The sequence below is a fragment of the Scyliorhinus torazame genome, chromosome 31, assembly GCF_047496885.1.
Source record: "Scyliorhinus torazame isolate Kashiwa2021f chromosome 31, sScyTor2.1, whole genome shotgun sequence".
NCBI lineage: Eukaryota > Metazoa > Chordata > Chondrichthyes > Carcharhiniformes > Scyliorhinidae > Scyliorhinus > Scyliorhinus torazame.
This window is the reverse complement of record NC_092737.1, coordinates 4,145,042-4,172,191: the sequence shown is the minus strand read 5'-3', so window position 1 is coordinate 4,172,191 and position 27,150 is coordinate 4,145,042. Positions and strand designations below refer to the sequence as shown.

The following is a 27,150-nucleotide window of genomic DNA, read 5'->3' as shown; positions in this document are numbered from 1 at the left end:
CTGCCGTCCTAAAGAGCCCGAACTGGAATAAGTCTCTTCACCAGAATCCCTTTTATTAACAAAATCACAGCAGGTTGACCATGTCTACACCGGGAGTGCACTCAGCTCGCTGTCTACACCGGGAGTGCACTCAGCGTGCTGTCTACACCGGGAGTGCACTCAGCTCGCTGTCTACACCGGGAGTGCACTCAGCTCGCTGTCTACACCGGGAGTGCACTCAGCTCGCTGTCTACACCGGGAGTGCACTCAGCTCGCTGTCTACACCGGGAGTGCACTCAGCTCGCTGTCTACACCGGGAGTGCACTCAGCTCGCTGTCTACACCGGGAGTGCACTCAGCTCGCTGTCTACACCGGGAGTGCACTCAGCTCGCTGTCTACACCGGGAGTGCATTCAGCTCGCTGTCTACACCGGGAGTGCATTCAGCTCGCTGTCTACACCGGGAGTGCATTCAGCTCGCTGTCTACACCGGGAGTGCACTCAGCTCGCTGTCTACACCGGGAGTGCACTCAGCGTGCTGTCTACACCGGGAGTGCACTCAGCTCGCTGTCTACACCGGGAGTGCACTCAGCTCGCTGTCTACACCGGGAGTGCACTCAGCTCGCTGTCTACACCGGGAGTGCACTCAGCTCGCTGTCTACACCGGGAGTGCACTCAGCTCGCTGTCTACACCGGGAGTGCACTCAGCTCGCTGTCTACACCGGGAGTGCACTCAGCTCGCTGTCTACACCGGGAGTGCACTCAGCTCGCTGTCTACACCGGGAGTGCACTCAGCTCGCTGTCTACACCGGGAGTGCACTCAGCTCGCTGTCTACACCGGCAGTGCACTCAGCTCGCTGTCTACACCGGGAGTGCATTCAGCTCGCTGTCTACACCGGGAGTGCATTCAGCTCGCTGTCTACACCGGGAGTGCACTCAGCTCGCTGTCTACACCGGGAGTGCACTCAGCTCGCTGTCTACACCGGGAGTGCACTCAGCTCGCTGTCTACACCGGGAGTGCATTCAGCTCCCTGTCTACACCGGGAGTGCACTCAGCTCGCTGTCTACACCGGGAGTGCACTCAGCTCGCTGTCTACACCGGGAGTGCACTCAGCTCGCTGTCTACACCGGGAGTGCACTCAGCTCGCTGTCTACACCGGGAGTGCACTCAGCTCGCTGTCTACACCGGGAGTGCACTCAGCTCCCTGTCTACACCGGGAGTGCACTCAGCTCGCTGTCTACACCGGGAGTGCACTCAGCTCGCTGTCTACACCGGGAGTGCACTCAGCTCCCTGTCTACACCGGGAGTGCACTCAGCTCCCTGTCTACACCGGGAGTGCACTCAGCTCCCTGTCTACACCGGGAGTGCACTCAGCTCGCTGTCTACACCGGGAGTGCCCTCAGCTCGCTGTCTACACCGGGAGTGCATTCAGCTCGCTGTCTACACCGGGAGTGCATTCAGCTCGCTGTCTACACCGGGAGTGCATTCAGCTCGCTGTCTACACCGGGAGTGCACTCAGCTCGCTGTCTACACCGGGAGTGCACTCAGCTCGCTGTCTACACCGGGAGTGCACTCAGCTCGCTGTCTACACCGGGAGTGCACTCAGCTCGCTGTCTACACCGGGAGTGCACTCAGCTCGCTGTCTACACCGGGAGTGCACTCAGCTCGCTGTCTACACCGGGAGTGCACTCAGCTCGCTGTCTACACCGGGAGTGCACTCAGCTCGCTGTCTACACCGGGAGTGCACTCAGCTCGCTGTCTACACCGGGAGTGCACTCAGCTCGCTGTCTACACCGGGAGTGCACTCAGCTCGCTGTCTACACCGGGAGTGCACTCAGCTCGCTGTCTACACCGGGAGTGCACTCAGCTCGCTGTCTACACCGGGAGTGCACTCAGCTCGCTGTCTACACCGGGAGTGCACTCAGCTCGCTGTCTACACCGGGAGTGCACTCAGCTCGCTGTCTACACCGGGAGTGCACTCAGCTCCCTGTCTACACCGGGAGTGCACTCAGCTCGCTGTCTACACCGGGAGTGCACTCAGCTCCCTGTCTACACCGGGAGTGCACTCAGCTCCCTGTCTACACCGGGAGTGCACTCAGCTCCCTGTCTACACCGGGATTGCGTTCAGCTCGCTCTCTACACCGGGAGTGCACTCAGCTCGCTGTCTACACCGGGAGTGCACTCAGCTCGCTGTCTACACCGGGAGTGCCCTCAGCTCGCTCTCTACACCGGGAGTGCACTCAGCTCGCTGTCTACACCGGGAGTGCATTCAGCTCACTGTCTACACCGGGAGTGCATTCAGCTCGCTCTCTACACCGGGAGTGCACTCAGCTCGCTGTCTACACCGGGAGTGCACTCAGCTCGCTGTCTACACCGGGAGTGCACTCAGCTCGCTGTCTACACCGGGAGTGCACTCAGCTCCCTGTCTACACCGGGAGTGCACTCAGCTCCCTGTCTACACCGGGAGTGCACTCAGCTCCCTGTCTACACCGGGAGTGCACTCAGCTCCCTGTCTACACCGGGATTGCGTTCAGCTCGCTCTCTACACCGGGAGTGCACTCAGCTCGCTGTCTACACCGGGAGTGCATTCAGCTCGCTGTCTACACCGGGAGTGCATTCAGCTCGCTCTCTACACCGGGAGTGCACTCAGCTCGCTGTCTACACCGGGAGTGCACTCAGCTCGCTGTCTACACCGGGAGTGCACTCAGCTCGCTGTCTACACCGGGAGTGCACTCAGCTCGCTGTCTACACCGGGAGTGCACTCAGCTCGCTGTGTACACCGGGAGTGCACTCAGCTCGCTGTCTACACCGGGAGTGCACTCAGCTCGCTGTCTACACCGGGAGTGCACTCAGCTCGCTGTCTACACCGGGAGTGCACTCAGCTCGCTGTCTACACCGGGAGTGCACTCAGCTCGCTGTCTACACCGGGAGTGCACTCAGCTCGCTGTCTACACCGGGAGTGCACTCAGCTCGCTGTCTACACCGGGAGTGCACTCAGCTCGCTGTCTACACCGGGAGTGCACTCAGCTCGCTGTCTACACCGGGAGTGCACTCAGCTCGCTGTCTACACCGGGAGTGCACTCAGCTCGCTGTCTACACCGGGAGTGCACTCAGCTCGCTGTCTACACCGGGAGTGCATTCAGCTCGCTGTCTACACCGGGAGTGCATTCAGCTCGCTGTCTACACCGGGAGTGCATTCAGCTCGCTGTCTACACCGGGAGTGCACTCAGCTCGCTGTCTACACCGGGAGTGCACTCAGCGTGCTGTCTACACCGGGAGTGCACTCAGCTCGCTGTCTACACCGGGAGTGCACTCAGCTCGCTGTCTACACCGGGAGTGCACTCAGCTCGCTGTCTACACCGGGAGTGCACTCAGCTCGCTGTCTACACCGGGAGTGCACTCAGCTCGCTGTCTACACCGGGAGTGCACTCAGCTCCCTGTCTACACCGGGAGTGCACTCAGCTCGCTGTCTACACCGGGAGTGCACTCAGCTCGCTGTCTACACCGGGAGTGCACTCAGCTCCCTGTCTACACCGGGAGTGCACTCAGCTCCCTGTCTACACCGGGAGTGCACTCAGCTCCCTGTCTACACCGGGAGTGCACTCAGCTCCCTGTCTACACCGGGAGTGCACTCAGCTCGCTGTCTACACCGGGAGTGCCCTCAGCTCGCTGTCTACACCGGGAGTGCATTCAGCTCGCTGTCTACACCGGGAGTGCATTCAGCTCGCTGTCTACACCGGGAGTGCATTCAGCTCGCTGTCTACACCGGGAGTGCACTCAGCTCGCTGTCTACACCGGGAGTGCACTCAGCTCGCTGTCTACACCGGGAGTGCACTCAGCGTGCTGTCTACACCGGGAGTGCACTCAGCTCGCTGTCTACACCGGGAGTGCACTCAGCTCGCTGTCTACACCGGGAGTGCACTCAGCTCGCTGTCTACACCGGGAGTGCACTCAGCTCGCTGTCTACACCGGGAGTGCACTCAGCTCGCTGTCTACACCGGGAGTGCACTCAGCTCGCTGTCTACACCGGGAGTGCACTCAGCTCGCTGTCTACACCGGGAGTGCACTCAGCTCGCTGTCTACACCGGGAGTGCACTCAGCTCGCTGTCTACACCGGGAGTGCACTCAGCTCGCTGTCTACACCGGGAGTGCACTCAGCTCGCTGTCTACACCGGGAGTGCACTCAGCTCGCTGTCTACACCGGGAGTGCACTCAGCTCGCTGTCTACACCGGGAGTGCACTCAGCTCGCTGTCTACACCGGGAGTGCACTCAGCTCCCTGTCTACACCGGGAGTGCACTCAGCTCCCTGTCTACACCGGGAGTGCACTCAGCTCGCTGTCTACACCGGGAGTGCACTCAGCTCGCTCTCTACACCGGGAGTGCACTCAGCTCACTGTCTGCACCGGGAGTGCACTCAGCTCGCTGTCTGCACCGGGAGTGCACTCAGCTCGCTGTCTACACCGGGAGTGCCCTCAGCTCGCTCTCTACACCGGGAGTGCACTCAGCTCGCTGTCTACACCGGGAGTGCATTCAGCTCGCTGTCTACACCGGGAGTGCATTCAGCTCGCTCTCTACACCGGGAGTGCACTCAGCTCGCTGTCTACACCGGGAGTGCACTCAGCTCGCTGTCTACACCGGGAGTGCACTCAGCTCGCTGTCTACACCGGGAGTGCACTCAGCTCGCTGTCTACACCGGGAGTGCACTCAGCTCGCTGTCTACACCGGGAGTGCACTCAGCTCCCTGTCTACACCGGGAGTGCACTCAGCTCCCTGTCTACACCGGGAGTGCACTCAGCTCCCTGTCTACACCGGGAGTGCACTCAGCTCCCTGTCTACACCGGGAGTGCACTCAGCTCCCTGTCTACACCGGGATTGCGTTCAGCTCGCTCTCTACACCGGGAGTGCACTCAGCTCGCTGTCTACACCGGGAGTGCATTCAGCTCGCTGTCTACACCGGGAGTGCATTCAGCTCGCTCTCTACACCGGGAGTGCACTCAGCTCGCTGTCTACACCGGGAGTGCACTCAGCTCGCTGTCTACACCGGGAGTGCACTCAGCTCGCTGTCTACACCGGGAGTGCACTCAGCTCGCTGTCTACACCGGGAGTGCACTCAGCTCGCTGTGTACACCGGGAGTGCACTCAGCTCGCTGTGTACACCGGGAGTGCACTCAGCTCGCTGTCTACACCGGGAGTGCACTCAGCTCGCTGTCTACACCGGGAGTGCACTCAGCTCGCTGTCTACACCGGGAGTGCACTCAGCTCGCTGTCTACACCGGGAGTGCACTCAGCTCGCTGTCTACACCGGGAGTGCACTCAGCTCGCTGTCTACACCGGGAGTGCACTCAGCTCGCTGTCTACACCGGGAGTGCACTCAGCTCGCTGTCTACACCGGGAGTGCACTCAGCTCGCTGTCTACACCGGGAGTGCACTCAGCTCGCTGTCTACACCGGGAGTGCACTCAGCTCGCTGTCTACACCGGGAGTGCACTCAGCTCGCTGTCTACACCGGGAGTGCACTCAGCTCGCTGTCTACACCGGGAGTGCACTCAGCTCGCTGTCTACACCGGGAGTGCACTCAGCTCGCTGTCTACACCGGCAGTGCACTCAGCTCGCTGTCTACACCGGGAGTGCACTCAGCTCGCTGTCTACACCGGGAGTGCACTCAGCTCGCTGTCTACACCGGGAGTGCACTCAGCTCCCTGTCTACACCGGGAGTGCATTCAGCTCACTCTCTACACCGGGAGTGCACTCAGCTCGCTGTCTACACCGGGAGTGCACTCAGCTCGCTGTCTACACCGGGAGTGCACTCAGCTCACTCTCTACACCGGGAGTGCACTCAGCTCGCTTTATTGACCAATTGTTGAGATAATAGCCCGAGGGCTGGATTCTCCGATTTTGGAGCTATGTCCGGAGGAAGCGTCCCGAATTACGGCCAGAAATTCGGCGGTGCCCCCGCACCGATGCTGTGCCCGGGAGGGGGTTAGCAGCCGCCCACTGAAGCCCCCGGCTCCCCGCAGGCCGGGGAATTGCCGAGCCCGTGGCCGCGCAGGGCGGTGACTTGCGGCGGTCACACCATACAACGTGGCGCCCGCTGCGGCGCAGGCCTCAAGTGACCCACTCTGTCGGGAAATCGGCGCATCGGGGGAGGAGCATCGGGGGAGGGCCGTCAGGTGACGTCCTGAGACCATCCCCGCGGCGTGCTCACCGATGACCCCGTTTTGGGGATGCTCCGCCCCATCTCTGAACGTGATTTCGGCTTCGGCAAGTGGAGAATCCTGCCCAGAGTCTGAGAAGAAGGCAAATGCAATGTTCGCATTCATGTCGAGAGGGCTAGAGTACAAGACCAGGGATGTACTTCTGAGGCTGTATAAGGCTCTGGTCAGACCCCATTTGGAGTACTGTGAGCAGTTTTGGGCCCCGTATCTAAGGAAGGATGTGCTGGCCTTGGAAAGGGTCCAGAGGAGGTTCACAAGAATGTCCCTGGAATGAAGAACTTGTCGTATGAGGAATGGTTGAGGACTCTGGGTCTGTACTCGTTGGAGTTTAGAAGGATGAGGGGGGATCTTATTGAAACTTACAGGATACTGCGAGGCCTGGATAGAGTGGACGTGGAGAGGATGTTTCCACTTGGAGGAAAAACTAGAACCAGAGGACACAATCTCAGACTAAAGGGATGATCCTTTAAAACAGAGATGAGGAGGAATTTCTTCAGCCAGAGGGTGGGGAATCTGTGGAACTCTTTGCCGCAGAAGGCTGTGGAGGCCAAATCACTGAGTGTCTTTAAGACAGAGATAGATAGGTTCTGGATTAATAAGGGGATCAGGGGTTATGGGGAGAAGGCAGGAGAATGGGGATGAGAAAAATATCAGCCATGATTGATGGCGGAGCAGACTCGATGGGCCGAGTGGCCTAATTCTGCTCCTATGTCTTATGGTTTTATCTGCTTGGGGCCATCCCTGTCCAGAATGGAGGCCTGATTGGGGATTTCCGTGTCTATCGCCCCTTCAACTGACTAGGGATCGATTTTCCATTCCTTCCTGGCCCTGAGTGGCTGTACTTCACTTGGGGAAATAATCCTGCTTTTACCCAAAGACGTCACTATTGTTCTGGCCACAGGTCAAGTTTTTTTTGTGGAGCATACGTTTTTAATTGGGATGGGAAATGCTGGAACCGACAACCTCTGTGGAGAGGGAAGGGGGCGAGCGTTTCGAGTCTGGGCGACTCTTTGCCGAAGCTGGAGGGAACTGGAAACGGGACGAGATTCATACTGTCGTGGGAGGCGGGGAGGGGGACCCACGAGGAAAAGCGGGGTGAAAAGGGGGACGGAAAAATGAATCAACGGAAGAAATGAAAATAAATTGAGAGAAATAAAAGTGGGGCGTGGGGGAGGAGAGAGTTGACAGTCTGAAGTTGTTGACCTCCGCGCTGAGGCTGTCATCTGTGGTGAATCTGTGGAACTCTTTGCCGCAGGAGGCTGTGGAGGCCAAATCACTGAGTGTCTTTAAGACAGAGATAGATAGGTTCCTGATTAATAAGGGGATCAGGGGTTTTGGGGAGAAGGCAGGAGAATGGGGATGAGAAAAATATCAGCCATGATTGAATGGTGGAGCAGATTTGATGGGCCGAATGGCCTAATAATGGCCGTATTAGGTCTAAGAAGCATGGAGCAGTTTGGGGAGGCAGAGTCTGCAAAGAGGTGGGAAGTGAGTGATGTTTATGGAAACTGCTGAGAGCTCTTTGCGATGTTGAAACTTAGCCTGTGTGAGAAAGCTGTACAGTTATTAAAGTTAAGCTCTCTCCTGCGACTGTTAGTTACTGCGAATTGCTGTTAATTGACACTTTGTTTTTTATCTTGATGACTTGTTACCTTTTCAACGGCTAATACATTTTCTGAATTCACCATTTAAAACTTCTTTAGGTCTCGAGGACCTGATGTGATTTGCGACTGGGGGAGGTTATTGAATGTGTGGCCATGAATCTTAGTTCATATAAACTTTTAAAAACTTCTGTCTGTGAATGAGGTGTCCCTGTCGGGAAATCCCTGTCACAATGTCAAACATTCTCTCCCCAGGATTTCCAACAAAATTCTGCACTCGAGCAGAGCTGACCAAGTATCTGACCATGGTGATGTTCACCTGCTCGGGCAGACATGGGGCTGTGAACAGTGGACAGGTAATCCTCTGCATTCAACCAAATATAACTTCACCTTCTCAACCCACAGCGCTGCATTGTGGAGGGGCTGTGGCGTAGTGATCTTGTCACAGGACGCGTGATCCCGAGACCCAGAATAATGCTCCAGGTTCGAATCCCAACACTGCAGAAATTTGAATAAAAATCTGGAATTTAAGCTCTATCATCATAGATTATCATAGAATTTACAGTGCAGAAGTAGGCCATTCGGCCCATCGAGGCTGCACCGGCTCTTGGAACGAGCACCCTACCTAAGGTCCACACCTCCACCCTATCCCCATAACCCAGTCACCCCACCCAACACTAAGGGCAATTTTGGACACAAAGGGCAATTTATCGCGGCCAATCCACCTAACCTGCACATCTTTGGGCTGTGGGAGGAAACCGGAGCACCCGGAGGAAACCCACGCACACACGGGGAGGATGTGCAGGCTCCGCACAGACAGTGACCCAAGCCGGAATCGACCTGGGGCCCTGGAGCTGTGAAGCAATGGTGCTATCCACAGTGCCACCGTGCTGCCCCAATGGCGATCGTGACACCATTGTCGATGGTTGAAAACTATCTGGCTCATGAATGTCCTTCAGGGAAGGAATCTGCCGTCCTTACCTGGTCTGGCCTACACCTGACTCCAGACCCTCAGTGATGGGGTTAACTCTTAAATGCCCTCAGGTATGGACAATAGATTCTGACCCAGCCAGCGATGTCCCCCTTGGACCCAAGGAAACACTTACATAGCCACCAACATCCAACTGTTTAATGCCTCTTCAGTGTTAGTTCGAGTAGTCTCCTCCGTGAATTACAGCTTCTGTAATACTTTTTTTGAAATTTTATTTTATAATTTAAAATACCCAATTATTTTTTTCCCCAATGAAGGGGCAGCTTAGCGCGGCCAATCCACCTACCCTGCACATCTTTGGGTTGTGGGGGTGAAACCCACGCAGACACAGGGAGAATGTGCAAACTCCGCACGGACAGTGACCCGGGGCCGGGATCGAACCCGGGACCTCAGGGCCCTGAGGCAGCAGTGCTAACACTGCCCCACCGTGCTGCCCTCAGTTTCTGTAATTCTGTCTGATATCGGATTGACAAACTGACGGTTAACTTTCGGAACAGCTTCACTGTGAAGGGGACCTGCTGCTCTCGATGATGCCTTCCTGCGAAGAGACCAGAGGTTCGTGGAACGTTTACTGCAGAGCAACAAGCCATTTAGCCTGTGGCCTCTGTGCTGCCCCTTTGCTCCCACAGCCCTCCCTTTTCCACGAGTCCCTGCCAAACCTGATAACGATCCGATTGAGTTTAGAATTCCAGGATTCATCGAGCCCCTCCCACTTTCCCCGGGAGTGTGGTCCGGATTGGGGTCAAAGGCCCCGTGACCCCCATGGTTACTCCAATGGGGCGAGCTCCATTATTCACCCCCAGAGGGAAAATTATGGAAACTGTGATTTGTTGAAGTCTTCGTTACTCCAGCCAATTATCACGCAGAGTATGGGGAACGTGAAGGTGGGGGGGTGTGGGTGGGGGTGTATATGGGGGTGTGGGGAGTAAAGAGGGAGATTTGGGGGGTGTATAGGGAGATTTGGGGGGTGTAGAGTGAGATTTGGGGGGTGTAGAGTGAGATTTGGGGGGTGTAGAGGGAGATTATGGGGGGTGTAGAGGGAGATTATGGGGGGTGTAGAGGGAGATTTGGGGGTGTGGAGGGAGATTTGGGGGTGTAGAGGGAGATTTGGGGGTGTAGAGGGAGATTTGGGGGTGTAGAGGGAGATTTGGGGGTGTAGAGGGAGATTTGGGGGTGTAGAGGGAGATTTGGGGGTGTAGAGGGAGATTTGGGGGTGTAGAGGGAGATTTGGGGGTGTAGAGGGAGATTTGGGGGTGTAGAGGGAGATTTGGGGGTGTAGAGGGAGATTTGGGGGTGTAGAGGGAGATTTGGGGGTGTAGAGGGAGATTTGGGGGTGTAGAGGGAGATTTGGGGGTGTAGAGGGAGATTTGGGGGTGTAGAGGGAGATTTGGGGTGTAGAGGGAGATTTGGGGGTGTAGAGGGAGATTTGGGGGTGTAGAGGGAGATTTGGGGGTGTAGAGGGAGATTTGGGGGTGTAGAGGGAGATTTGGGGGTGTAGAGGGAGATTTGGGGGTGTAGAGGGAGATTTGGGGGTGTAGAGGGAGATTTGGGGGTGTAGAGGGAGATTTGGGGGTGTAGAGGGAGATTTGGGGGTGTAGAGGGAGATTTGGGGGTGTAGAGGGAGATTTGGGGGTGTAGAGGGAGATTTGGGGGTGTAGAGGGAGATTTGGGGGTGTAGAGGGAGATTTGGGGGTGTAGAGGGAGATTTGGGGGTGTAGAGGGAGATTTGGGGGGTAGAGGAGATTTGGGGTGTAGAGGGAGATTTGGGGGTGTAGAGGGAGATTTGGGGGTGTAGAGGGAGATTTGGGGGTGTAGAGGGAGATTTGGGGGTGTAGAGGGAGATTTGGGGGTGTAGAGGGAGATTTGGGGGTGTAGAGGGAGATTTGGGGGTGTAGAGGGAGATTTGGGGGGTGTGAGGGAGAATTGGGGGGTGTGAGGGAGAATTGGGGGGTGTGGAGGGAGAATTGGGGGGTGTGGAGGGAGAATTGGGGGGTGTGGAGGGAGAATTGGGGGGTGTGGAGGGAGAATTGGGGGGTGTGGAGGGAGAATTGGGGGGTGTGGAGGGAGAATTGGGGGGTGTGGAGGGAGAATTGGGGGGTGTGGAGGGAGAATTGGGGGGTGTGGAGGGAGAATTGGGGGGTGTGGAGGGAGAATTGGGGGGTGTGGAGGGAGAATTGGGGGGGGGGTGGAGGGAGAATTGGGGGGTGTGGAGGGAGAATTGGGGGGTGTGGAGGGAGAATTGGGGGGTGTGGAGGGAGAATTGGGGGGTGTGGAGGGAGAATTGGGGGGTGTGGAGGGAGAATTGGGGGGTGTGGAGGGAGAATTGGGGGGTGTGGAGGGAGAATTGGGGGGTGTGGAGGGAGATTTGGGGGTGTGGAGGGAGAATTGGGGGGTGTGGAGGGAGAATTTGGGGGGTGTTGGAGGGAGAATTGGGGGTGTGTGGAGAATTGGGGGGTGTGGGAAGTGGAGTATTGGGGGGTGTGGAGGGAGAATTGGGGGGGTGGAGGGTGATTGGGGGGGGTGGAGGGAGATTTGGGGGGTGTGGAGGGAGATTTGGGGGGTGTGGAGGGAGATTTGGGGGGTGTGGAGGGTGCTGTCTCTCTGTGTTTCGGTGATTACAGGATTGGCCGTTATGACGGAGATATCGACCTGGTGAAGTTTTGAATATTAATAATCATTGCTCCTCGTGTTGGTTACTCTGCCAGTTTGATTGGGGCTCCTGGATGCCAAACAATCCAGCAACCATGCAGAGACCACCTGCACCCACGGAAAAGGGCAAGGTTGGAAAGTCTGATATAATCTGCACCCTCCCCGGGAAAAGTACAACAGCTATTGTGGTTGCAACCGTCTCCCTACTGAGTAAGACATCGCCCGAATCAGTGAGTATCAGCGATAACCCTTCCCATGTCGTAAGTAACGGTTACACCTCCTTATCCAGACAATGAGAATAATAACTAGAATCTCTTTCCCCTGCCTCTGACATCTTGGAGTTGAAAATCAATTGAATTTTTAACCGAGGGCCTGTGTTCAGTCGGGGCACAGGAAGCGGTCCTGATATCAGCTTCTCGTACTGCACCCTCCGAGTTGCTATTGGAGGGAGGGTCAGTACTGAGGGAGTGCCGCACTGTCAGAGGGTCAGTACTGAGGGAGTGCCGCACTGTCAGAGGGTCAGTACTGAGGGAGCGCCGCACTGTCAGAGGGTCAGTACTGAGGGAGCGCCGCACTGTCAGAGGGTCAGTACTGAGGGAGCGCCGCACTGTCAGAGGGTCAGTACTGAGGGAGTGCCGCACTGTCAGAGGGTCAGTACTGAGGCACTGAATTCCCTCCCACCCTGCTCCGAATCCCCTCCCGCCCTGCTCCGAATCCCCACCCGCCCTGCTCCGAATCCCCTCCCGCCCTGCTCCGAATCCCCTCCCGCCCTGCTCCGAATCCCCTCCCGCCCTGCTCCGAATCCCCTCCCGCCCTGCGCCGAATCCCCTCCCGCCCTGCGCCGAATCCCCTCCCGCCCTGCGCCGAATCCCCTCCCGCCCTGCGCCGAATCCCCTCCCGCCCTGCGCCGAATCCCCTCCCGCCCTGCGCCGAATCCCCTCCCGCCCTGCGCCGAATCCCCTCCCGCCCTGCGCCGAATCCCCTCCCGCCCTGCGCCGAATCCCCTCCCGCCCTGCGCCGAATCCCCTCCCGCCCTGCGCCGAATCCCCTCCCGCCCTGCGCCGAATCCCCTCCCGCCCTGCGCCGAATCCCCTCCCGCCCTGCGCCGAATCCCCTCCCGCCCTGCGCCGAATCCCCTCCCGCCCTGCGCCGAATCCCCTCCCGCCCTGCGCCGAATCCCCTCCCGCCCTGCGCCGAATCCCCTCCCGCCCTGCGCCGAATCCCCTCCCGCCCTGCGCCGAATCCCCTCCCGCCCTGCGCCGAATCCCCTCCCGCCCTGCGCCGAATCCCCTCCCGCCCTGCGCCGAATCCCCTCCCGCCCTGCGCCGAATCCCCTCCCGCCCTGCGCCGAATCCCCTCCCGCCCTGCGCCGAATCCCCTCCCGCCCTGCGCCGAATCCCCTCCCGCCCTGCGCCGAATCCCCTCCCGCCCTGCGCCGAATCCCCTCCCGCCCTGCGCCGAATCCCCTCCCGCCCTGCGCCGAATCCCCTCCCGCCCTGCGCCGAATCCCCTCCCGCCCTGCGCCGAATCCCCTCCCGCCCTGCGCCGAATCCCCTCCCGCCCTGCGCCGAATCCCCTCCCGCCCTGCTCCGAATCCCCTCCCGCCCTGCTCCGAATCCCCTCCCGCCCTGCTCCGAATCCCCTCCCGCCCTGCTCCGAATCCCCTCCCGCCCTGCTCCGAATCCCCTCCCGCCCTGCTCCGAATCCCCTCCCGCCCTGCTCCGAATCCCCTCCCGCCCTGCTCCGAATCCCCTCCCGCCCTGCTCCGAATCCCCTCCCGCCCTGCTCCGAATCCCCTCCCGCCCTGCTCCGAATCCCCTCCCGCCCTGCTCCGAATCCCCTCCCGCCCTGCTCCGAATCCCCCCCCGCCCGGCACCGAATCCCCCCCCGCCCGGCACCGAATCCCTCCCGCCCGGCTCCGAATCCCCTCCCACCCTGCTCCGAATCCCCTCCCACCCTGCTCCGAATCCCCTCCCACCCTGCTCCGAATCCCCTCCCACCCTGCTCCGAATCCCCTCCCACCCTGCTCCGAATCCCCTCCCACCCTGCTCCGAATCCCCTCCCACCCTGCTCCGAATCCCCTCCCACCCTGCTCCGAATCCCCTCCCACCCTGCTCCGAATCCCCTCCCACCCTGCTCCGAATCCCCTCCCACCCTGCTCCGAATCCCCTCCCACCCTGCTCCGAATCCCCTCCCACCCTGCTCCGAATCCCCTCCCACCCTGCACCGAATTCCCTCCCACCCTGCACCGAATTCCCTCCCACCCTGCTCCGAATCCCCTCCCACCCTGCTCCGAATCCCCTCCCACCCTGCTCCGAATTCCCCCCCACTCTGCTCCGAAGTCCCAAGTTTAAATCTTAAAGCAAACTCTACCTGTGGCCTCACTCCCGCTGCTCTTGCGCAAAGCTTCACTGGTGTGCACATTGGGTGGGATTTGCACCCGCTCCCCGGTCCCGGTGTTTTTTGCTGGCTGCCCAAGTGGCCCGCCATCGGGATTATCCGGTCCCGTCGAAGTGTTCGGCATTTTGTGGGGCTTCCCCACCCGGCTGCTGGCGGGGAGCCGGAAGACCCTGGCCATCGCGCGTCCAGCTCTCCATTAAACGTTAGTCTAAAACGTTCATATGAACCATGAACCGCATATTCGCCACATGTGACAGATTAGGGAGCGAGGTGAGAAGATTCCAAATTTGTAATGGATCCCAGTGTGGTTTCGTGGAATATGCTCTGGTGCGTGGCATTGCGATCAGCACCTGGTTTGGGCCTTGCTGAGTTGTCTGTAATTACAACAGGAAAAGCTTTATTTCTTCCCCAGGCCAAACTTGGAAAATACGTTGAGGAGCGTTTCACTGAAGCAGCCCCACAGGCCTGCATAGAAGCGTTCCAGAAAGACCTCCAGCAAGTTACGGCCGAGATTGAGAAGAGGAATGAGGGCCTGGATCTGAAGTACGAGTACCTTCTTCCAGGCCTTGTCGAAAACAGCGTGGCGATATGAAAGGGGAGAAATGAAGAGTTACCCACGAAGACAAGTTACAATCCTCGCTTTCCGCTCTGTGATAGATTAGAAGCCTGCTTCAAACATCATTCCAAAATGCTCAACAGCTGGCTGCACCGGAATCAAAACGGGATAACGTTCCCACAAACATCCGTGTTTATATTTTCTCTGTCGATTGCTGATTAACTGGCCTCCTTCGTGACCAATCTGTTCCTTTCTCTCTTCATGTCTGGTTTGGCTGTAAATTGGTCGTTGAATGAAATGTGTTTATGGACCCAGTCCTGGGTAGAATGGGCCCCAAACCCAGAACTGCTACAGCGGCCAGTCTGTCAAATTGGCCGGTTTGTGTGGGCGCTGTGTTCGGTAGTGTGACTGTGCAGCCTAACTAACGGCTGGTACAGATTCCCCACCGCAGACCCGCATCTAAATTTATCATTGTTATAGAGTCCTGGGCAGGGCAGCATGGCGGCGCAGTGGGTTAGCACTGCGGCCTTACGGCGCCGAGGTCCCAGGTTCGAATCCCGGCCCTGGGTCACTGTCCGTGCGGAGTTTGCACATTCTCCCAGTGTCTGCGTGGGTTTCACCCCCACAACCCAAAGATGTGCAGGGTAGGTGGATTGGCCACGCTAAATTGTCCCTCAATTGGAAAAAAATAATTGGGTACTCTAAATTTATATTTTTAAAAAATAATTATAAAGTCCTGCTGTCTGTTTGTTTGGCAATAATCTCACCCACTCACATTCCGACCACGCCGCGCCTTGCCACGTTTCGCCTGGCCTCTCACTGCCATATTTTACATTTATTTGCTGAACTGCAGCTCTCACCCGTCTGAGTGGACGTGGAGAGGATGTTTCCACTTGTAGGAAAAACTAGAACCAGAGGACACCATCTCAGATTAAAGGGACGATCCTTTAAAACAGAGATGAGGAGGAATTTCTTCAGCCAGAGGGTGGTGAATCTGTGGAACTCTTTGCCGCAGGAGGCTGTGGAGGCCAAATCACTGAGTGTCTTTAAGGCAGAGATAGATAGGTTCCTGATTAATCAGGGGATCAGGGGTTATGGGGAGAAGGCAGGAGAATGGGGATGAGAAAAATATCAGCCATGATTGAATGGTGGAGCAGACTCGATGGGCCGAATGGCCTAATTCTGCTCCTATGTCTTATGGTTTTATCTGCTTGGGGCCATCCCTGTCCAGAATGGAGGCCTGATTGGGGATTTCCGTGTCTATCGCCCCTTCAACTGACTAGGGATCGATTTTCCATTCCTTCCTGGCCCTGAGTGCTCACTGGCTGTACTTCACTTGGGGAAATAATCCTGCTTTTACCCAAAGACGTCACTATTGTTCTGGCCACAGGTCAAGTTTTTTTTGTGGAGCATACGTTTTTAATTGAGATGGGAAATGCTGGAAAACCTCAGCACGTCCGACAACCTCTGTGGAGAGGGAAGGGGGCGAGCGTTTCGAGTCTGGGCGACTCTTTGCCGAAGCTGGAGGGAACTGGAAACGGGACGAGATTCATACTGTCGTGGGAGGCGGGGAGGGGAACCCACGAGGAAAAGCGGGGTGAAAAGGGGGACGGAAAAATGAATCAACGGAAGAAATGAAAATAAATTGAGAGAAATAAAAGTGGGGCGTGGGGGAGGAGAGAGTTGACAGTCTGAAGTTGTTGACCTCCGCGCTGAGGCTGTCATCTGCCTCATCGGAGGGTGTCCAATTTATTCTTTTTGTCCACAACATCGTCACCATTGACAGACCCGCTGAGGTTGGCCAGCATTTCCTGGGGTTTATTCAGATTCCAGCATCCGCAGTAATTTGCTTTTCGCTCTATTTTAATTAGACTCTGTAGACTGTTTGATGCAAAATGGACCGCTACTACATATCCTGCAATACGCCCCATTTTACCTCCAAATTATTGGCGGGAGTGGTCAGATTCGGACTTGTTGTTCAATGTTGCTTGTTAGCCGCTGACCTGTGAGAGTAAACCGATTTGCAAATGGAGTTGGAAGCGGTTGTATTTCATCCAATGCCTCTATCAGCTGTCTGCCCGCCACACGTGTACACAAACTCATTGTAAACAAGCAAACTCATTAACCAGCAGCGCCTTTACAAAGGTATATCTTCAATAAACGCATGGCAAAATATTTGGAGCGGCGACTTGGCTTATTTAATGAGAGATTGGGTGAGAAGTGGGGAAAGTTGAAGCTGCTTCATCTTACAGGATCCGAACAAATAGGAGCGGGCCATTCGGCCCATCGAATGCCCTAAACCCCGTTTTCCAGCCTGTTGCACAGAATCCGCGATTCCCTGGTGCCCCGCACAGCTGTGAATGTGTTCGTTAGCGGATTAATGCTTTACAAACTTCCACCTCCACATGAGTGCAGCACAGACACACACGTGTGCATGATGGCATGCACGTACACATGTGTGTGCATGAGGACACATGTGCATACACGTGCGCACACGCTTGTGGATGAGGACATGCACATACGCACATACACACAAATGCATATGTGCTGTTACACATAGAATATGAATGAATTTAAACAGCTCTAATTTCTCCTCTCGATGTCTATGAAAAGAAGGTGTGTTGCATTGTTGAGTTCCCCCTGTATAAATACTTTCCGTCGATGAAAAACTCAAACAGCAAACTCCGGATGAGGTAAAACAAGGGGTCGGTTTATTTGACCCACACGGGAAAGGGGTTCCAACATCTTCCCCGTTTACACAAAATAATAAAATAGGGACAAGGATAGGAAAGGGACACAGGGTCAGAGAGCACCTACATTTCCCTCCAGATCATTTATATCAAGTACAAACAACAGAGGTCCCAGCATTGATCCCTGCGGAACATCACTAGCTACAGATCTCCATTCAGAAAAACAGCTACTCTGTCTTCTATAACCGAGCCAGTTCTGTAACCAAGCCAGCCCACCCCGAATCCCACGTGATTTTAGTTTTTGTACCAGTCTGCCATGTGGGACCTTGTCAAATGCCTTACTAAAGTCCATATAAACTACAACCCTTCCCTCATCAATTTTCTTTATCACCTTTTCAAAAAACTCAATCACATTGGTAAGACATGACCTTCCCCGTACAAAATCATGCTGCCTGTCACTAACTAGTCCATTTTCCTCCAAATGTGCAGACATCTTGTCCCTCAGTATCTTTTCCAAAAGCTTCCCCACCACTGACGTGTCAGGCTCACCGGCCTATAATTTGCTGGATTATCCCTGCTTCCTTTCTTAAACAAGGGAATAACAAGGGCTATTCTCCTGTCCTCTGGAACCTCGCCTGTGGTCAAAGAGGGTGCAAAGGTATCTGTTAAGGCCCAGCTATTTCCCACCTTGCCTCCCGCAGTAACCTGGAATAGATTCCATCCGGCCCCGGGGACTTAATTCAATTTAGAATACTCTACACTTCCTCCCTCGATACATTCCCCACTTCCTGTCTAATTTGGATGTAATTGGCCCTCGCCCAATTAAGCTCCCTGTCCCGCGGGCCACCCTGTCTATATCCAGAACGGCTGAAATGTCACGCAAACGCGCGCACGCAAACGCGCGCACGCAAACGCGCGCGCACAAACGCGCGCGCACAAACGCGCGCGCACAAACGCGCGCGCACAAACGCGCGCGCACAAACGCGCGCGCACAAACGCGCGCGCACAAACGCGCGCGCACAAACGCGCGCGCACAAACGCGCGCGCACAAACGCGCGCGCACAAACGCGCGCGCACAAACGCGCGCGCACAAACGCGCGCACACAAACACACACACAAACACACACACAAACACACACACAAACACACACACAAACACACACACAAACACACACACAAACACACACACAAACACACACACAAACACACACACAAACACACACACAAACACACACACAAACACACACACAAACACACACCTCTGCTGTTTGTGATTTTCATTAATGACTTGGATGAGGGAGTTGAAGGGTGGGTCAGTAAATTTGCAGACGATACGAAGATTGGTGGAGTTGTGGATAGTAAGGAGGGCTGTTGTCGGCTGCAAAGAGACATAGATAGGATGCAGAGCTGGGCTGAGAAGTGGCAGATGGAGTTTAACCCTGAAAAGTGTGAGGTTGTCCATTTTGGAAGGACAAATATGAATGCGGAATACAGGGTTAACGGTAGAGTTCTTGGCAATGTGGAGGAGCAGAGAGATCTTGGGGTCTATGTTCATACATCTTTGAAAGTTGCCACTCAAGTGGATAGAGCTGTAAAGAAGGCCTATGGTGTGCTCGCGTTCATTAACAGAGGGATTGAATTTAAGAGCCGTGAGGTGATAATGCAGCTGTACAAAACTGTGGTAAGGCCACATTTGGAGTACTGTGTACAGTTCTGGTCACCTCATTTTAGGAAGGATGTGGAAGCTTTGGAAAAGGTGCAAAGAAGATTTACCAGGATGTTGCCTGGAATGGAGAGTAGGTCTTACGAGGAAAGGTTGAGGGTGCTAGGCCTTTTCTCATTATAACGGAGAAGGATGAGGGGCGACTTGATAGAGGTTTATAAGATGATCAGGGGAATAGATAGAGTAGACAGTCAGAGGCTTTCCCCCGGGTGGAACAAAGCATTACAAGGGGACATAAATTTAAGGTGAAAGGTGGAAGATATAGGAGGGATATCAGAGGTAGGTTCTTTACCCAGAGAGTAGTGGGGGCATGGAATGCACTGCCTGTGGAAGTAGTTGAGTCGGAAACATTAGGGACCTTCAAGCAGCTATTGGATAGGTACATGGATTACGGTAAAATGATATAGTGTAGATTTATTTGTTCTTAAGGGCAGCATGGTAGCATTGTGGATAGCACAATTGCTTCACAGCTCCAGGGTCCTGGGTTCGATTCCGGCTTGGGTCACTGTCTGTGCGGAGTCTGCACGTCCTCCCCGTGTCTGCGTGGGTTTCCTCCGGGTGCTCCGGTTTCCTCCCACAGTCCAAAGATGTGCAGGTTAGGTGGATTGGCCGTGATAAATTGCCCTTAGTGCCCAAAATTGCCCTTGGTGTTGGGTGGGGTTGCTGGGTTGTGGGGATAGGGTGGAGGTGTTGACCTTGGGTAGGGTGCTCTTTCCAAGAGCCGGTGCAGACTCAAAGGGCCGAATGGCCTCCTTCTGCACTGTAAATTCAATGATAATCTCTGATTAATCTAGGACAAAGGTTCGGCACAACATCGTGGGCCGAAGGGCCTGTTCTGTGCTGTATTTTCTATGTTCTCACACACAAACACTCACTCACACAATATGTCCAGCGCACCAGTCATGGGGGGGGGGGGCATTCCGCTGCCCGGTGGGGCTGGTGGGGGGTGGTCCCGGGGTGGCGAGGGGAGTTACAGGGGGGCTCTATCTGACAGGCCGGGTCGTGCGTGGCCGGTGCCATGTTGTACGGTGTGACTGCCGCTGGTCACCACGCGGCCACAGCCCCGGCCATTCTCTGTCCGAATCTACAGGTAAATCCGGGGTTTACGTGGCCAGGCTGCTAGCCCCCCACCGGGTGGAACATCGGTGCGGGGGCAACGCCGACTTTCTGGTCGTAAGACCAGACACATGCTCCGGACATAGCCGCAAAATCAGAGAATCCAGACCCTTATTTACGTTTACGCTTTTGAACCACTTCATCATTTTAAAAAGTTTGTTTGATGATTGACGTTAACGGCTCCGTCCTGGGATCCAGGCTCCCTCTAGTGTGAGGACCAGGGAACCACATCCTCCAACATCAGACACGAACTGCACCTCCCGGTTCTGTCGCCTGAACTCCCCGAGTCCACACGATTGGACAATTGTGATTCCAGCTTCCAACACGGCGGAGGCACCAATCCTGTGGGTACTGAGGTTACTGACAAACCTGTCAACTCATTGCTCAGCCCATTGAGTGTCTGTGTCTGTGTCTGTGTCTGTGTCTGTGTCTGTGTCTGTGTGTGTGTGTGTGTGTGTGTGTGTGAAAAGCCCTGAAAAGTGATAACAATTTTCCCCACTCCCTGTGGGAGAGAGTCCCACATTCTCCCCACTCTCCGTGGGAGAGAGTCCCACATTCTCCCCACTCTCCGTGGGAGAGAGTCCCACATTCTCCCCACTCCCCGTGGGAGCGAGTCCCACAATCTCCCCACTCCCCGTGGGAGCGAGTCCCACAATCTCCCCACTCCCCGTGGGAGCGAGTCCCACAATCTCCCCACTCCCCGTGGGAGCGAGTCCCACAATCTCCCCACTCCCCGTGGGAGCGAGTCCCACAATCTCCCCACTCCCCGTGGGAGCGAGTCCCACAATCTCCCCACTCCCCGTGGGAGCGAGTCCCACATTCCCCCCACTCCCCGTGGGAGCGAGTCCCACATTCTCCCCACTCCCCGTGGGAGCGAGTCCAACATTCCCCCCACTGTTTAGTCCCCATCAACCCCCCAAGTCCCCATCAACCCCCCAAGTCCCCATCAACCCCCCAAAACCCCATCAACCCCCCAAAACCCCATCAACCCCCCAAAACCCCATCAACCCCCCAAAACCCCATCAACCCCCCAAAACCCCATCAACCCCCCAAAACCCCATCAACCCCCCAAAACCCCGTCAATCCCCCAAACCCCGTCAATCCCCCAAACCCCGTCAATCCCCCAAACCCCGTCAATCCCCCAAACCCCGTCAATCCCCCAAACCCCATCAATCCCCCAAACCCCATCAACCCCCCAAACCCCATCAACCCCCCCAAACCCCATCAACCCCCCCAACCCCATCAACCCCCCCAACCCCATCAACCCCCCCAACCCCATCAACCCCCCCAACCCCATCAACCCCCCCAAACCCCATCAACCCCCCAAACCCCATCAACCCCCCCAAACCCCATCAACCCCCCAAACCCCATCAACCCCCCAAACCCCATCAACCCCCCAAACCCCATCAACCCCCCAAACCCCATCAATCCCCCAAACCCCATCAACCCCCCAAACCCCATCAACCCCCCAAACCCCATCAACCCCCCAAACCCCATCAACCCCCCAAACCCCATCAACCCCCCAAACCCCATCAACCCCCCAAACCCCATCAACCCCCCAAACCCCATCAACCCCCCAAACCCCATCAACCCCCCAAACCCCATCAACCCCCCAAACCCCATCAACCCCCCAAACCCCATCAACCAGTCTCACATGTCCCCCGTGAAAGACGACACACTCAGTGGAACATAAAAATAAGGGCATCGACCATTCAGCCCCTTGATCCAGTCAACAGAACTCTTCAGTAATGTGTTCGCGAACATGTCCTTGGCTGCAACCCATTCCCGTGCCTGCCCACAGGAATTCACAAACCCGCCCAACCCGGCATTGAATATATTCAGTGGCCCAGGTCCCACTCTGCGAAAGAGAGGGCGCTACTGTGGGTGGTACGGTAGCACAGTGGTTAGCACTGTTGCTTCCCAGATCCAGGGTCCCAGGTTAGATTCGATATTAAGACTATCAAAGATTAACCCACCCTCTGTGAGAGGAAATTCCTCCTCAGCTCTGTGTTAAAAGGGAGACCCCTTATTTTTAAACTGTGTTCCATCGTGTCGCGCACAATGACTTACTAGAGAGACGAGTAGAGATGAAGTCGATGAGGCTTTATTGAGCGAGACTTGTCCCCAGCAGTTCAGCAACAGAATGGAGCGGCGGGGAGAAGCTCGGGTTCTTATACTCCGCCTTCAGGGAGGAGCCAGGAGTCAACAGCCAACCAGGACCCGGGATCTGTCAGCCAATAGCATCACGGCTTCACAGTCCCACATGACCCCTAATGCATACTACCACACATAGTTCCCTCGGCCCTCGCGAGAGAAGCTTCGTCCAGCGCTCTCAGAGCTTGGGGTTAGGGTTAGGGTGAATGAAATCAACTCTCATTCTTCTGAGAGGCCTTGTGGCGGAGTGGCTCCCGCCTCTGGGCCTGAGGCCCAGCGATTGGTGGCCTCGGGCGGTGTGTTCGAACCTGTGGTGTCAGCTCTGGGAGGGACCTCCTAACCCCTGGCGCCCCTCATGCCCCAGTCTCTGTTCCGGGGTTAACAAGCGACGGAAAATGGGTTGAAACATTCCGACGGTGTCTCTCCCTCTTGTCTCGGGATGCTGGAGGCTTCTGAGTCACTTGACTGAACTGCATTGACTCTTGGCTGAACCTGCTGACCCATTCCCCAGCACGGAATCCCCTTCATCCCAGGAATGAGCTGGGTGAACTTTCCCTGACCTGCCTCTGCAATGTTAGTCTGTCCCTCCTTCAGCATGGGCAACAGGACTGCCGTACACAGGGCTGCAGGTCTCAACAAGGCCCTGGGTGGTTCATTGAATCATCAAATTTACAGTGCAGAAGGAGGCCATTCGGCCCATCGCGTCTGCACCGGCTCTTGGAAAGAGCACCCTACCCAAGGTCAACACCTCCACCCTATCCCCATAACCCAGTAACCCCACCCAACACGAAGGGCAATTTATCACGGCCAATCCACCTAACAGCACGTCTTCCGGGACTTGTGGGAGGAAACCGGAGCACCCGGAGGAAACCCACGCGGACACGGGGAGAACGCGCAGACTCCACACAGACAGTGACCCAAGCCCGGGAATCGAACCTGGGACCCTGGAGCTGTGAAGCAGCAGTGCTAACCACTGTGCAATACTTTGTGCTCTAATCCTCCCCCCACCCCCCCCCCCCCCACCGCCCCGGCCCTGGTGTGAGAATGAGTCCACCCCCCCTCCCTCCCGCCCCCCGGCCCTGGTGTGGGAATGAGTCCACCCCCCCTCCCCCCCGCCCCCCGGCCCTGGTGTGGGAATGAGTCCACCCCCACCCCCCCTTGAGTATTAGCCTCAGTTAGGAGGTTTGCATGCTCCCATATATTTTCACCCCTCTGTCTGGCGGTCACTCTGATTGCTCTGGGTACAGGTTAGAGGTCGGGGTTAGGTTACCCACGAGGGTTGGGAGTTGGCGTTCGGGCTGGGGTGTGGGTTAGGGTTGAGAGTCAAGGATCAGGGGTAGGAATTAGAGTTGGGGCCATAAGTCAGGGGTCAGGAATGAGGTCACAGGTTAGGGTTGGGATTGCGTATCAAGGGTCCCGGTTAGGACCCTAAGGGTTTGGGGGTTCAGGTTGAGGTTAGGAATTAGGATTTGGTGTAGGAGATTAGGATGAGGGGTTAGGGATTAGGGATAAGGTGAGGGTTTAGAAGTTAAGGTTATGCTTGGGGGTTAGGGTTGGAGTGAGGGTTTAGGGTTAGGGTTAGGGTTCGAGGTTTGGGACAGGGGTTTGAGTTAGTTTTGGAGGTTAGGATTTGGGATTCAGTTTTTTCAATTCATTCCCGGTACGTGGGTGTCGCTGGCCGGGCCCAGCATTTATTGCCCATCCCTAATTGCCCCTAGAGGAGATGGTGGGGAGCTGCCTTCTTGAGCCGCTGCAGTCCCTGAGGTGTAGGTACACCCACTGTGCTGTTAGGGAGGGAGTTCCAGGATTTTGACCCAGCGACAGTGAAGGAACGGCCGATATATTTCCCAGTCGGCGGGGGGGGGGGGGGGGTGAGTGACTCGGAGGGGAACCTCCAGGGGGTGGGGTTCCCAGGTATCTGTTGCTCTTGTCCTTCTAGATGGTAGAGGTGGTGGGTTTGGAAGGTGCTGCCTGAGGAACCTCGGTGAGTCGCTGCAGTGCATCTTGTAGATGGTTCACACGGCTGTCACTGTGCGTCGGTGGTGGAGGGAGTGAATGTTTGTGGAAGGGGAGCAATCAAGCGGGGCTGCTTTGTCCTGGATGGTGTTGAGCTTCTTGAGTGTTGTTGGAGCTGCGCTCATCCAGGCAAGTGGAGAGTATTCCCTCACACTCCTGACTTGTGCCTTGTCGATGGCGGACAGGCTGTAGGGAGTCAGGAGGTGAGTTACTCTCCGCAGGATTCCCAGCCTCTGACCTGCCCTGGTAGCCACAGTATTAATGTGGCCGGGTCCAGTTCAGTTTCTGATCAATGGTAACCCCCCGGATGTTGATTGTGGGGATTCAGCGATGGTGATGCCATTGAATGTCAAGGGGCGGTGGTTAGATCCTCTCTTGTAGGAGATGGGCAGCACGGTAGCACAGTGGTTAGCACAGTGGTACACCATCACTTGTAGGAGATGGTCATTGCCTGACACTTGTGTGGCACGAATGTAACTTGCCCCTTGTCAGCCCCGAGCCTGGATCGTGTCCGGGTCTTGCTGCATTTGGACACGGACTGCTCAGTATCTGAGGAGTCGCGAATGGTGCTGAACATTGTGCAGTCACCCGCAAACATCCCCACTTCTGACCTTCTGATGGAAGGGAGGTGATTGATGAAGCAGCTGAAGATGGTTGGGGCCGAGGACACTACCCTGAGGAACTCCTGCACCACTGTCCTGCAGTGAAGTATTGGGGTCAGAGTTTGGGGTTAGGGTTTGGGGAGAGGATTTATGATTAGGTTAAAGGACGGGTGTAGGCTCAGGTCTGCGGGTTATGGGACTCACAGTTTGGGGTGAAGATTGGGGTGAAGTTTGGGGTTGGGGTGAAGTTTGGGGTTGGGGAGAAGTTTGGGGTCAGGGTGAAGTTTGGGGTCGGGGTGAAGTTTGGGGTTGGGGTGAAGTTTGGGGTGAAGTTTGGGGTTGGGGTGAAGTTTGGGGTTGGGGTGTAGTTTGGGGTTGGGGTGAAGTTTGGGGTTAGGGTGAAGTTTGGAGTTGGGGTGAAGTTTGGGATTAGGGTGAAGTTTGGGGTGAAGTTTAGGGTTGGGGTGAAGTTTGGAGTTAGGGTGAAGTTTGGGGTTAGGGTGAAGTTTGGGGTTGCGTGAAGTTTGCGGTCGGGGTGAAGTTTGGGGCTGGGGTGAAGTTTGGGGTCGGGGTGAAGTTTGGGGTTGGGGTGAAGTTTGGGGTTGGGTGAAGTTTGGGGTCGGGGTGAAGTTTGGGGTCGGGTGAAGTTTGGAGTTGGGGTGAAGTTTGGGGTTGGGGTGAAGTTTGGGGTTCGGGTGAAGTTTGGAATTGAGGTGAAGTTTGAGGTTGGGGTGAAGTTTGGGGTTGGGGTAAAGTTTGGGGTTGGGGTAAAGTTTGGGGTTGGGGTGAAGTTTGGGGTTGGGGTGAAGTGTGGGGTTGGGGTGAAGTTTGGGGTTGGGGTGAAGTTTGGAGTTGGGGTGAAGTTTGGGGTGAAGTTTGGGGTTGGGGTGAAGTTTGGGGTTGGGGTGAAGTTTGCGGTTGGGGTGAAGTTTGGGGTGAAGTGTGGATTTGGGGTGAAGTTTGGGGTTGGGGTGAAGTTTGGAGTTCGGCTGAAGTTTGGGCATGGGGTGAAGATTGGGGTGTAGTTTGGGGTTGGGGTGAAGTTTGGGGTTGGGGTGAAGTTTGGGGTGAAGTGTGAATTTGTGGTGAAGTTTGGGGTTGGGGTGAAGTTTGGAGTTGGGATGAGGTTTGGGGTGAAGTTTGGAGTTGGGATCAAGTTTGGGGTCGGGGTGAAGTTTGGGGATGGTGTGAAGTTTGGGGTTGGAATGAAGTTTGGGGTTGGGGTAAAGTTTGGGGTGAAGTTTGGGGTTGGGGCGAAATTTGGAGTTGGGGCGAAGTGTGGGGTTGGGGTGAAATTTGGGGTTGGGGTGAAGTTTGGGGTTGGGGTGAAGTTTGGAGCTGGGGTGAAATTTGGGGTTGGGGTGAATTTTGGGGTTGGGGTGAAGTTTGGAGTTGGGGTGAAGTCTGGAGTTGGGGCGAAGTGTGGGGTTGCGGTGAAATTTGGGGTTGTGTTGAAGTTTGGGGTTGGGGTGAAGTTTGGAGCTGGGCTGAAGTTTGGAGTTGGGGTGAAGTTTGGGGTTGGGGTGAAGTTTGGGATTGGGGTGAAGTTTGGGGTGAAGTTTGGGGTTGGGGTGAAGTTTGGGATTGGGGTGAAGTTTGGGGTGAAGTTTGGTGTTGGGGTGAAGTTTGGGGTTGGGGTGAAGTTTGGGATTGGGGTGAAGTTTGGGGTGAAGTTTGGGGTTGGGGTGAAGTTTGGGGTTGGGGTGAAGTTTGGGGTTGGGGTGAAGATTGGGGTTGGGGTGAAGTTTGGAGTTGGGGTGAAGTTTGGGGTTGGGGTGAAGTTTGGGGTGAAGTTTGGGATTGGGGTGAAGTTTGGGGTTGGGGTGAAGTTTGGGGTTGGGGTGAAGTTTGGGATTGGGGTGAAGTTTGGGGTGAAGTTTGGGGTTGGGGTGAAGTTTGGGGTTGGGGTGAAGTTTGGGGTTGGGGTGAAGATTGGGGTTGGGGTGAAGTTTGGAGTTGGGGTGAAGTTTGGGGTTGGGGTGAAGTTTGGGGTGAAGTTTGGGATTGGGGTGAAGTTTGGGGTTGGGGTGAAGTTTGGGGTGAAGTTTGGAGCTGGGGTGAAGTTTGAGGTTGTGGTGAAGTTTGGAGTTGGACTGAAGATTGTGGTTGGGGTGAAGTTTGGGGTTGGGGTGAAGTTTGGGGTTGGGGTGAAGTTTGGATTTGGGTTGAAGATTGGAGTTGGGGGTGAAGTTTGGAGTTGGGATGAAGTCTGGAGTTGGGGTGAAGTTTGGAGTTGGGATGAAGTTTGGGGTTGGGGCGAAGATTGGGGTTGGGGTAAAGTTTGCGGTGAAGTTTGGAGCTGTGGTGAAATTTGGGGTTGGGGTGAAGTTTGGAGTTGGGGTGAAGTTTGGGGTTGGGGTGAAGTTTGGGGTGAAGTTTGGGGTTGGGGTTAAGTTTGGGGTTAGGGTGAAGTTTGGGGTGAAGTTTGGGGATGGGGTGAAGTTTGGAGTTGGGGTGAA

The 27,150-nt window shown here is 56.0% G+C and overlaps 2 protein-coding genes across 2 annotated transcripts in view; one reads left to right on the top strand and one right to left on the bottom strand.

The window, feature by feature from the left end:
- LOC140404620 (polyunsaturated fatty acid lipoxygenase ALOX15B-like) overlaps positions 1–16,565 on the top strand; it is a 73,087-nt gene extending 56,522 nt beyond the window's left edge. Inside the window, exons 10-12 of the mRNA XM_072493224.1 lie at positions 8,050–8,150; positions 11,491–11,664; positions 14,247–16,565. Coding sequence (XP_072349325.1) covers positions 8,050–8,150; positions 11,491–11,664; positions 14,247–14,426 — 455 coding nt within the window. The 3' untranslated portion in view covers positions 14,427–16,565. The remainder of the gene's footprint in view (positions 1–8,049; positions 8,151–11,490; positions 11,665–14,246) is intronic.
- The window catches only part of LOC140404551 (ephrin-B1-like), a 536,635-nt gene that overhangs the window by 298,297 nt on the left and 211,188 nt on the right, over positions 1–27,150 (bottom strand). The gene's annotated exons all lie outside the window — the stretch shown is intronic.